This window comes from Cucumis melo, chromosome 10 (assembly GCF_025177605.1).
Source record: "Cucumis melo cultivar AY chromosome 10, USDA_Cmelo_AY_1.0, whole genome shotgun sequence".
NCBI lineage: Eukaryota > Viridiplantae > Streptophyta > Magnoliopsida > Cucurbitales > Cucurbitaceae > Cucumis > Cucumis melo.
In genome coordinates this window covers 18707932-18720641 of record NC_066866.1, presented here as the reverse complement: position 1 = coordinate 18720641, position 12710 = coordinate 18707932, and the positions used below count along the sequence as shown (strand labels likewise).

Sequence of the window (12710 nt, the reverse complement as noted above, 5' to 3'; positions counted from 1 at the left end):
CAAATAGGCCTTGGCCTCAAATTTATTTATCAATCAGTGGAAGATTCGAGAACTCCCCTATCTCTCCACAATTCTCTAATGAGAATTCAATAAACAGAATAGCCAAAAAGATACCTTTACCTCACAACACTAGCTACCTATATATGCAAATACTAAACGAGAAATTAGAGTAACAAACTACCCAACCCTCTCTAATAAACAACATTCCTAAGAGCCCACAACAGATGCAAATACCAACGAACTCTCAGTCCCTCTTTTTCTTCCCATTTTTATTCCTTCGTGAATACACCTTTACTATTACGGGTGTATCATTACCCACCCCCCAAAGAGCCGCCTTGTCCTCAAGGTGGAATTCAGGAAATTGGTCTTGAACGAGAGTTGCCCGCTCCCACGTTGCTTTTTCTGGTGTACCACCGTCCCAACGGATCAATACTTCCAAGCTGTCCTCCCCTTCCCCAACTTTGTGAACACCCAAAACCTTTACAGGAGACAGTTGCATAGATAAATCAGCAGTCAAATCCTTGGGGATTGGAAAGATTAGGCATGTTTGGGCATACTACCTGGCGAAGAATAGAAACACGAAAGACCAGATGGATAAGCAAGCCCTTCAAAAGGGCCAAGCCTCCTTTCAGTCAAGACCTCTGAACTGATTTATGGAACTTGAACTCGATTCGCACATTCATTCCTCCATATCCTTAATGAGGTCTACCCTACTACTTCTCTCTTCCCTTGATCTAAGCCCGCAGCCTTTCTTCTTTATCAGATATTATGGCCTTCTTTAGCCTCTTTAGATATTATGATCCTCTTATGACTTGAATCTGATTCTAGAACCTACTATTTGCTCCGTAGGATAGGCTTTCTATTTGGGATGCTTAAAACGGCTCACAAAGAACTGCCGATATGAGCGCAACTTCACATAAACCCAATCATGTACCTCAAACTGCACCTCCTGCCGCTTTGCATTGGCATATTTGACCATTCGCTGCTGGGCTTTCAACAAATTGGCCTTCAACACACCCAACATTTCGTCCCTATCTATCAAACGATCCCCTTCATTCACCACACTCGACCCCTTCGTTTAAGGTAATATTGAGGAGGGTGGCCAACCATAGAGAGCGTCGAAGAGGATCATGAACATGGCTGTATGGACAGCTATGTTATAACTCAATTCAGGCTAAGCTAGCCATTTAAACCACCGTCTAGGTGTGTTCATAGCAAAGCATCGCAAATATGTTTCCACCCCTTAGTTAACAACTTCGGTTTGGCCATCCATTTGGGGATGGTAGGTGGTACTTCTTCTCAGTTGGGTTCTCAATAAACGCGTTAACTCTTCCAAAGAAAAGACTCGTAAAAATACGGTTGCGATCCGACACTATACTTCAAGGACACCCATGCAAACATATGATTTCACGTACAAAAACAGCACCCACAACTCTTGTACAAAATGGATGCTTAAGCGGAATGAAATGCGCCTACTTATTACTTGGTTAGACAGTCAACAACCACCAAGATTACATTATACCCCTCAGATTTGGAAAGTCCCTCAATTAACTCCACTACGAAGCAAAATTACAAATGAGAAATTTCTAATATGCCCTGGTGTGACAAAAAAAGCATGACCTTGTATATTTTTTTTCCTGAATGAAAGTTGCTTTCATAAAAACAATGACGTACAAGAAAAAAAGAAAGAGAGAAACCTGCAAAAGCCTATTCATAGGAATTGGTCGCTTCAAATCCCATATAATTTCTGCAATAGCTTTCATCTGACTCACTGTAAGGGAATACGGAAGGGCTTTAAGGAACTTTTGGGTGAGACAAGCCCAATCCTTCATATATGCAGCATTTAAATGAGGTTGACGATACTTGTCCAGCAAACAGTCTTTCTCTATTCTTGTACCAAGACGTTCCAGCATTTGGAACAAGCGTGCCAACTGTTAAATCAGAATATGTGGTCAAGTATTAAGTCCACAAGTCAACAAGAAATGAAATCAAATTATAACCAAACATAACCATTAAAATTATCTGAACTGTTGACATTTGACAACATGTTCGCCCCCTTTTTCTTTTTCCTTTATTTTTTCTTTTGATTGAAATCATAACAGGGGACCCTTGAAGGATAGGCAATTATACTATTTACACTATTTTAACAACTTTGACAATACTCAGAAAGCTGTCAGCTCCTTCATTCAATTCTTCCACAAGCACGCACAGATGAAGGAATACTAATGTTGAAGTAGATTTAAAATGGTAACTTTACCTGCAGGTAAAAAAACTCATCAAACATAAAACGTTTGCGAGCCAAATCAGCTTCCTTTATACTCTTTGGCCGATGAATCCCGTTATATGCCTGGTTTATAAGATTCCCCCAAGTCAAAATGAGGGGAGAATGCCATTAAATGATTATAAACACATAAAATTAAGAATGATAGCTTTTCCATGCACAGTAATGTGATGTACACATATTATACAACTGAAAATATTCTCTACGGCACACAAATGTTCCCAGATCCTACTAAGTGGTAATTGTATCAAAGATTTTAGAAATACAAATTATAATGAGCATTATAAATATTGAGAGCCTTAAAATTCCAAGTATTTCATATTAACTTATCCAAATTACTTATCGCCACCACCATTATGTAAAAAGGTGTAGATCTTCTTTCCTATGCTAATGCATAAATACCCTACAAAAGCCAACCACCAATTCCTAGTAGCTTTTTCTTTCTTTTTTTAGCCATAAAATAACTGATGAAGTAGTCAATCGTGATTCACATCAAGGTCTATCAATACTAAGTAAAGCAGTGATTTACTGAGGTATTGTCTATTCGTGATTTATATCTCAATAATCATCCCATGACTAATTGCTATAAATCTGTGATTTAAATCTATTACAATAGATGTGTGGTGTTGAGATATTTTAATGGGCTTCACATGCTTTTAACAAGGTTGGGCATACAACTCTACCGTTGTAAATTGTTCTAGCTCCAGTTAAATTTACTATTAGTTTGTGGCATATTTGATATATGTCAACTGGCCTTTGAGAGTGGGTAGGATATCATTCTCTAACTACTTGAGAAATGCTCAGTTAGGAAATACTATACTGTATACTATTAGACGATAGATAAGAGAACACAAGGTTTAAGTAGAAAATCCCTAGAATAGGGAGAAAAAACCATGATGGAGTCTCTTTTATTATTTTCACACACAATGAGAACTACAAGAGGAGACAACTTTATGGGCGCAAGCCTTAATATAAAAAAGGAAATAAAATTAGGGTAAAGTAAAATATTAAAATATCCTTGGGGCTATAAACAATCAATAAACTATCCTTAAGAAATGTTACAACCATGGAGAAGAAGTATTTTCAGGAAGAATGGAGGAAGCATTTATAACCCCACTGATGAGGGGGATACCCAACGAAGAAACATTTCTTCGCACGAGGGATAAACTTAGTTTGGTTAGAGCCATGACTATGAACTAAGGCAGTACACCCAAAAACCCAGAGGAAACAAGGAATTAGTCGCACAGTAGGGCATGATTCCTTGAGGCATTCAAGAAAAGTTTGGAGGAGGACACGGGAATGCATTCAATTAATAAGATGAGCAGCAGTGAGAACTGCATCCCTCTATAAATACAATGGAAGTGAAGTAGACAGCATGAGACACCAATCAACCCCGAGGAGGTGACAATCTTTTTTTTCAGCTACCTCATTCTGTTCACGCGTATATGCAGACAAGCATTGGTAGACAATGCCTTTAGAACAGAAGTCACAAAGGGTATTATTAAGGAACTCATGACCATTATCACCACAAAGAATAGCAATTTTGGTGTTGAACTAAGCCTCAATAGTAGTAAAATTGTTGAGTTATTGATGAAATCTCAAATTTATGACTAAGGAGAAAAACCATTGGAAGACAAGTACAATCATCAATAAAGGCCACAAACAATCGTTTCCCCAAAGAGGTGGTAATATTGATTGACACCAAACATCACTATGAATAAGGATGAGGGGTTGAGAAGGTTTATAAGATTGAGACGAAAAGACGACTCCATGTTGTTTTGCACAAATGTACACATTACAGGCTAGAGAATAGACATCTTTATTCAATAAATGAATAAATAAATATTTCATATATTCAAAATTCGGGTAACCACGAGGAAAATGTCACAACATACAATCTTCTTCTGAAGTTCAAATATAAGAAGACAACAAAGTAGTCCAATAACAATTCCTAGTGGAAGCATCATCGCCAGGGAGATAGAGTCCTCTATTGTGTCGGGCAGTGTCAATTGTAGAACAGGGAAAAGAGTTCTGAGGTCTCTCCATTGTCACAACATACAATTTTTTTCTGAAGTTGATCAGGGACAATTTCCTTTTTCTTTTTTGAAAAGGAAACAAATCTCATTTATTATAAAAAAAAATGAGGTAGAGCTCAAAATACAAGAGGATTAGGGACAATTTGTTAAAGTATGAAGTAATATCCATCGTCCCCTATTTTCACTCATGAGTCTGTTTACACAGAGTGTAAAGACACATTCTTTTTTAGAATATAATCAGCAAAGATCGAAGCAGGGAGTCTTCCCCCTTCAAAATTCACTTTTGACGATCCCGTAATCTAGGTCTTGGTATCTCATCAATTAGATATCGAAATTTGCAATGCCCCTTAAGGACCATTTTAATGACCGAGACCAAGAGAAATAATTCTGATCGTTCAACTTTTCTCACACAATTAACCATATGAAATTTCCCACAGGCCAGACAAATAGTTTGCTGTGGTTAAAGTAGGAAAAGAGGTTTCGGATTCTTTGGATACATGTGTAAACCAAAAGGAATGTCAATATTTACTGTATTGGAATTTAGGTTTGTGGAAGCACCTAGGGCTCCCCTAAGAGCAGTGATTTGTTGCCGAGAATTTGTCTCAAGATTAGCCAACTATTCTTGTACCATTACCAAGGATAAACCAACCAAATCTTGATGCTCCAGTTGGTGCAAGAAGCTTGTTGCCACGAAAGGGAATTGACCTTTTTGGTAGGCTAACAATTCACTAATCTCGATTTCACGGTGTATGTTTTGGCTAGGGTTTGCATCAAAGGAATATGGCAACGCTAGAATTCAACAAATATGCAAGGATTGAAGATAATGATCAACAGGCAGTGGCAGTGACAACAACGAAAAAATCGAAGGCTCCAACGGCAGCGGCGATGGCAGCAACTGTGGTTAAAGCAAAATTGGTGCAAAACTAAAGGTATCTTGCACCGTTTGGTTTTCGCCAATGGTGGCTAGGGTTTCGTCATCATGCTTTGATACCATGGTAAACAGTAGAAAAGAAAACACAAGGTTAATGTTGAAAACCGTAGAACAGGGGGAAAAAAACCACAATAGAGAATCTCCTTTACAAGAGAAGACAAGTTTATAGGCTCTAGCAAGCCCTAATACAAAAAGGAAATAAATTTAGGGTAAAGTAAAATACTAAAATATCCTCGAGGCTATAAACTATCAACAAAGCCCCTTATTTCCAATATATACTAACATAATAAATTAGTTATTCGGACCCATTAAAAACCACCCATCAAAAGATCTTTTTTTCTTTTTTATGAATAAGAAACCATCTCATTTTAAAATGGAAACCAAACTTTTCATTGATGAAATGATAAGAGACTATTACCGAAAACAATAGATCTTAAGCAAAAAGAAAAATATTCAGATATCAACAAAATAAAAGCACTTCAATTAAGACACAGACCCCAAATTGAGCAACAAATTTCATTGATGATATGAACCCCCAATATGACAAATCGGAAAAAAAAACTAAAGGGTGGAATAGCTATAGTGATAGATGCAAGGGGAATATTTATCAATACATGACCATGTTAACTATAGCATCAAAAAGAATCTATAAAAAGAATTCTCTTTATGTAGGAAGATTCACAAAAGGTCATTAGGACTAATCGTAAAAGACAAGTAAAAGTATTTAAACCACCCTTGAGTCTGTACAAAAATAGATAACAAAAAGTTTGAAGGACAAATTTGTCCATGAAGATTCCATCTTTCCTTTAATTCCTCTTTTATTTTAATTTAGATGCTAGTTTACGGCTCCAAATATGAATGGGCTAGGTAGTTGAAATATTCAGTATTTTCTCTCAAACCTCCCCCATTTTCCAGTGAACTTACATCACGAAGACGCAACAGCCCAAAGCCCTGAGTTATGTCTTCTGGAATGGGATCTACATTGATAGGCAATGCATCTATGCCTCTGCATGAAAACATGAAAAAAATTAAGGCATGAAAAAAGAAGTTGAAATCAATTAATCAGTAGTAAACTGTTAGGCATTTAGGTCCCTGCACTCAGAAAATACCCAAGGACAATAATAGAGACAAACTGATCTGATGTTGATATTAGATTCAGTGTCTTAAAATGCCCAAGGCACACTAAGGCGCAATGGCCCTCTAGAGCCTAGGTGCAAGGCGCACAAAAAGGTGTGGGCTTTGTTCCATGAGGCACACTATATAAAAAGATTAAAAATATATATATACATGTACTAAATACATTTTTATTTGCTCAACCAAAACATAGACGGATAGAAATGAGACTTGTACAAACACATAAACGATGTATAAGAGTTAAATATTAGTCATTCAACACAAAGTTAAGTGAAATGACACAAAAACAATCACAACTACAATTCTAAAATCGTAAAGATCGAAGTCATCTTCACTAAATAGGTCTTCATCTTCATTCTCTCCACCATTTGACCTATAACCATCTATATCTTCTTTGTCCATCTCAGAGTCATCCAAATTAACTGGTGTGGGGGTGAGCAGGGACGATAGTTGTGTGGAAGATGAAGACGAACATGAAGCTTTAGTCCTAGAGGAACCAGCTCTAGATTATTAGCCAGGTTTTTTTGCTCTAGTGGCTCTTGAAACATCAACCCATGTTAAAGAACCGTCATCAAAAACAAAATTATTGTCCTCCTCTGATTTGTCGTTCATTCTTCCAAGCAACCATTCATTACTATCATCCATCTCTTTTAAAGAGATGGGGTGAACGATGTCCTGAATATTATATTGACGCTTCAATGCTCCATTATATTTTATGATGACTAAATCATTTAGTCGACTTTGAGCAAGTCTATTCATTTTCTTGCTATGAAGCTGCAAGTATATAACAAAGGTTTTATTGTTCGGCTTGATTACATGCACTACAAGTAACATAAGATACATAATCTTTTCAAAAACGCACCAATTACACTCACATCCCAAGGCACTACAAGTGAGACCTAAAATTCTCACAACAAACTTTTGCAAGTTGGGAATTGATTGTCCGAAATCATCCCACCATTCAACTGTAGATCAAAAGTATATTTAGTAGCTTTCGATGTTATTCAATGTTTAATCAAATCAAAGACTTGAAGTTTACCTAAAGATATTTTGTCCCGCTGTCTAATTGCTAAAGTCTGTCCAAATAGTCCTTCAGCTTTCTTGTATTTGGTTAGCTCTTCAAGTATCTTATCTTGAATGTCTAAGGAAGTAACCATCTTTGTTATGCACACATACAACCCATTGACAATTTCATCATTAGTTTGAATATTTGGATTTAAGTAATAGAATTCTGCGTTTAGATGATATCCCGTTGCATGCAAAGGACGGTGCAATTGAAGCTCCCATCCTCGATCAATTATTGTAAAAATGGCTTTGTACTTTCTTCCTTACCATCAAAGGATTTGGCAATGGCTTCCTTAGCTCTATCCATAGCCTTCTAAATGTATCCCATAGGAGGCTTCTTTTCACCATCAACCAACCTAAGTACTCGCACTAAAGGGCAAGATACTTTCAGAGTAAACACGATGGTATTCCAAAAAGTTGTGAACAAAATTGTTGGAGCAACCTGTTTTCTTTGTTGTTCTTTGCGCCATTTGCTAATTATGTTCAACCGAAGTAAACATCTTTCTCAAATTATTTTTCTGGTAATGTAAACTTCATAATGTTATGCAAGCTGTAGAAAATCGAGTCTTAGCTCTAACTAACTCCTATTAGTGAACCTTTTCATCATGTTCAACAATCCTGGACAAACATAAATGAAATTGCTATCATCCATGCCTCTTTTTAATGTTTTGCAATTACGTGGGATCTTGTATATATCCTCCAACATCAAATCTAAACAATAAGTGGCATATGGAGACAAAATTAATTACAGCCATTTTGCTTCTAACAAACTCCCTATTAACAGAGTAAAGGCTTAAATGTGTAAGCATAAGACTAACAAATTTAAGAAAGTGATGGTACTTCGCATTCTTTCTTAATTGCCATAACATTTATTGAGGCACTAGCAATAACAACTTGTATGAAATTGTCGAGCAACTCAAACATTTTCTTTCAATTCTTCATATAAGATGAAGCATCGATACACTCAATGATCATGGTGCCTTTAGGACTTTTAAATAGACATCCATTTGAACCCTTTTGCCTTGGCTTCTTTGAAGCCAATACCACTCTTTTATTCAAGTTACATACACAAACTTCATCTGCATCTTCACCGTTGATACCATAAGCGTCAGCGTCAATATCAACAATCAAATTTCTTTGCTCTTTAATCTCCTTTTTATCTAGACATGTAGGCTTTAATTTCTTCCTTTACATGCTCAGTGCACTTTCTCAAGCAGTGGCCTTTCTATAACCAACGACAATGTGTTGTTTCATTCTATAAACTCCTCCTTTAACAACTTGCTCATTTAACCATCATGGGTTGGTCCAGTGGTAAAAAGAGAGACACAGTCTCAGTAACTAACTAAGAGGTCATGGATTCAATCCCATGGTGGCCACCTACTCAGGGTCAAGAAAGTTGTCCCATGAGATTATGTGAGGATTCTCACTTCTTTCTTGTATTCTTTTACTAACTCAAGGGCAAAAACAGAGGCAGCACTCTGTGTTTATATATTTATATTGCCAAAAACAGTAGATACATGATATATGATAGAAATAACTATGAAATAAAGCAAGGAGAATAGAAAAGAACTAACCGACCTATTCCCCTAGGCTAAGGTAGGGTTCCCCAGCCGCCAATCTCTCTTTTTACTCAAAACATTCTTCACAAATCACTCATACCTAGAATGCTACCCTCCCCTTGCTATTTATAAGACATTTGGCCGAATAGGACAAACAACATGATCTTGTAGGGCCCACTTGCTGCTCCACTAATCCACTATTTCATTTACATCCTCTCTTTCCTCCTTGCTGTCCTGTAATTTTCCTTTCTTACCCCTCCTCTTATATACATTAATAATAGGAGGTCTTACAATACCCCGGGGTTCCAAAATCACCTTGTCCTCAAGGTGGAATGAAGGAAACTGTTGATTCATTGAGTAAACGGACTCCCAGGTGGCTTCACTGTCTGGCAGTCCTTTCCATTTTACCAGCCATTCATTGGCTCCCAATTCAGGACTCCAACGTATGCCTAAGATTGTCTCCGGCCAAAGTTGTAGTTCGAACTCTGCTGTGAGCTGTGGTGGTTGGATTTGGACGTTGTGTTGGTTGCCTAGTTTCAGTTTGAGCTGTGATATGTGGAAAACATTATGAATTGATGCTTCGGGTGGTAAATCAAGTCGGTATGCCACTTCTCCTATGGTCTCAGTGATGCGATATGGGCCATAATATTTAGGAGCTAGCTTTTCTGCCCTCTTTCTTGCTAAGGAGCGCTGCCGGTAGGGTCTTAACTTCAGATAGACTTCATCTCCTACTTTAAACTTAAGTTCTCTCCTCTTTGAGTCCGCAAACTTCTTCATTCTGTTTTGAGCGATCGTGAGGTTTTCCTTGAGCGCACTGATAGCCAAATCTCTTTCTTTCAGCAATGTTTCAACTTCATCATTAGGTGTCTTCTTATCTCCATAGGATATCAGGGGTGGTGGGGGTCTACCATACACAGTCTGAAAAGGAGTTGTGCGTGTTGATGAATGGAATGTGGTGTTGTACCATAATTCAGCCCATGGAATGAACTGATGCCATTTGTTTGGTTGCTCGTTACAAAAGCACCTTAGGTAGGTTTCTAAACATTGATTGACCCGTTCTGTTTGGCCATCCGTTTGAGGATGAAAGGCAGTGCTTCGTTTAAGGATGGTGTCCATGGCATAAAATAGTTCTTTCCAAAAATTGCTTACAAATATTTTGTCCCTATCTGATATAATTGACTTAGGGATGCCGTGTCTTCGAACTATCTTATCAATGAATTCCATGGCAACTTGCTTTGCTGAAAACGGATGCTTCATGGTGACAAAGTAAGCATATTTACTCAGCCGGTCTACAACCACCATAATCACGTTCATACCTCCAGCTTTAGGCAATCCTTCTATGAAGTCCATAGTCCAATCTTCCAATATTCGGTCTGGTATGGGTAATGGTTGTAAAACCCCTGCCGGTTTGGTTGCTTCACTCTTATTTCTTTGGCAGATTTCGCACTGTTCAACATACTTCTTGATGTCTTCTTTCATTCCTTTCCAAAACAGCTCACCACTCATTCGCTTGTAAGTCCTCAAGAATCCTGAATGGCCCCCCAAAATCGAATCATGGAAGGTGTGTAGAAGGCTGGGTATAAGGGAAGATGATTTGGACAGCACCACCCTTCCTTTATACATGAGCGTGCCATTTGTTAAAGAGTATTTTCCCTCCAATGCTGGGTTATTCTGCAACTGTTGGATTAGGAGTTGAAGTTCTTCATCTTTCTCGACTTCCTTTGTAACTACTTCCATGTCTACCATCCCTGTTGTTGACAACGCCTTCAATTCGATTGAATGATCCATCCTTGAAAGTGCATCTGCTGCCTTATTTTGAAGTCCCGGTTGGTACAGAATTTCAAAGTCATATCCCAATAACTTGGTTAACCACTTTTGGAATTGTGGTTGTACCTCTCTCTGTTCCAATAAAAACTTTAGAGCTTTTTGGTCTGACATAATGGTGAATCTCCTTCCTAAAAGATAATGCCGCCACTTTTGCACGGATAATACTACAGCCATCAATTCTCTCTCGTAAATGGACTTGGCTTGAGCCCTTGTAGACAATTTCTGACTGAAGAATGCTATGGGATGGCTGTTCTGGGATAGTACTGCTCCCAATCCACTTCCTGATGCATCCGTTTCTATCATAAAAGGCAAAGACCAATCGGGTAATGCCAGTACTGGTATGGTAGACATTGCAGATTTCAGACTTTCAAATGCAAGGGTGGCATTCTCATCCCATTTGAAAGCGTTCTTCTGCAGTAGTTTAGTCAGGGGTGCTGCAATCTCACCATAACTTTTGACAAAACGCCTATAGTAGCCCGTCAGCCCCAAAAAACCCCTTAGACCTGTCACATCTTTGGGTTTCGGCCACTGTAGCATACACTTTACTTTATCCTGATCTGCCTCTACTCCATGTTTTGAAATAACATGGCCTAAGTAATGTATTTGTGAGTGAGCGAAAACGCATTTCTTGCGATTAGCATACAACTGGTTGTCTCTTAGTGTTGCAAACACCATTCCTAAGTGTTTTTCATGTTCGGTTATGTCCGAACTATAGACTAGTATATCATCAAAGAAAACCAAAACACAACGTCGGAGAAAAGGCTTAAATACCTGATTCATTAGGGATTGAAAAGTGGCAGGTGCGTTGGTCAGACCAAATGGCATAACCACGAATTCGTAATGGCCTTCATGCGTCCTAAACGCAGTCTTCTCGATATCTTCTTCTTTCATTCGTATTTGATGGTAACCTGACTTTAAATCCAATTTGGAAAACACCGTGGCCCCATGTAACTCGTCCAAGAGTTCTTCAATAACCGGGATGGGAAACTTATCTGCTATTGTAATCTTATTAAGCTTCCTGTAATCGACGCAAAACCTCCAGCCCCCATCTTTTTTCTTGACTAATAACACGGGACTTGAGAAGGGGCTGTGACTTGGTCTAATGATTCCGGTCTGCAGCATTTCAATGACTAGCTTTTCTATCTCTTCTTTCTGTTGATGGCCGTACTTATACGGTCGGACATTGATTGGCTTCTGCCCCGGTAGAGTGAGTATGCGGTGATCGATGATTCTCTTGGGTGGTAGAGTGGTCGGACTGTTAAACACTTCAGAGTATTGATGGAGTAAGTATTGGATTATTGGTAATCCCTCTTCATCTCCTGTTTGGCTTGTATTTTTGCTATCAGCATCCTCATTTTCGACCTCATATCTTTGCCAATCCAGCAAAAAACCTTGATCTTCCGCTTCCCATGTTTTCTCTAGGGTCTTGAGTGAACATTCTGCCCTTACCAAAGCCGGGTCGCCTTTTAAAACCACCTTATTCCCTTCTTTCCAAAAGACCATTGTCAACGATGGCCAATGAATCTTCATGGTGCCTGTTGTATCCAACCATTGCATTCCCAGCACCACGTCTATTGTTCCCAATCCTACAACCAACAGATCAGTTACTACTCTTAGCCCTTCAAGCTGGATTTCCACTTTGCTACAAATGCCTTCTCCTTTACAACTTGTGCCATCGCCAATAGTAATCCCAAACTGAGTATTTCTATTGATGGGGATTTTCCTTTCCTTGACCAGCTCATGATGAATGAAATTGTGGGTGGCCCCACTGTCAATCAATACAATAACCTCTTTTCCTTTGACTATTCCTCTCAGCTTCATAGTTCCCTTAGTTGTCAAACTGGTGATGGCCCGGTATTCGATCATAGTTTCTTCTG

The 12710-nt window shown here is 38.4% G+C and overlaps 1 protein-coding gene across 2 annotated transcripts in view; it reads right to left on the bottom strand.

Moving 5' to 3' along the window:
• LOC103495086 (ATP-dependent DNA helicase homolog RECG, chloroplastic) overlaps positions 1–12710 on the bottom strand; it is a 52576-nt gene that overhangs the window by 18097 nt on the left and 21769 nt on the right. For both annotated transcript variants that reach the window (XM_008456544.3, XM_051090628.1), the window contains exons 6-8: positions 6173–6254; positions 2258–2347; positions 1698–1931 (exon numbers count right to left, since the gene is read on the bottom strand). In XM_008456544.3, coding sequence (XP_008454766.1) covers positions 1698–1931; positions 2258–2347; positions 6173–6254 — 406 coding nt within the window. The remainder of the gene's footprint in view (positions 1–1697; positions 1932–2257; positions 2348–6172; positions 6255–12710) is intronic.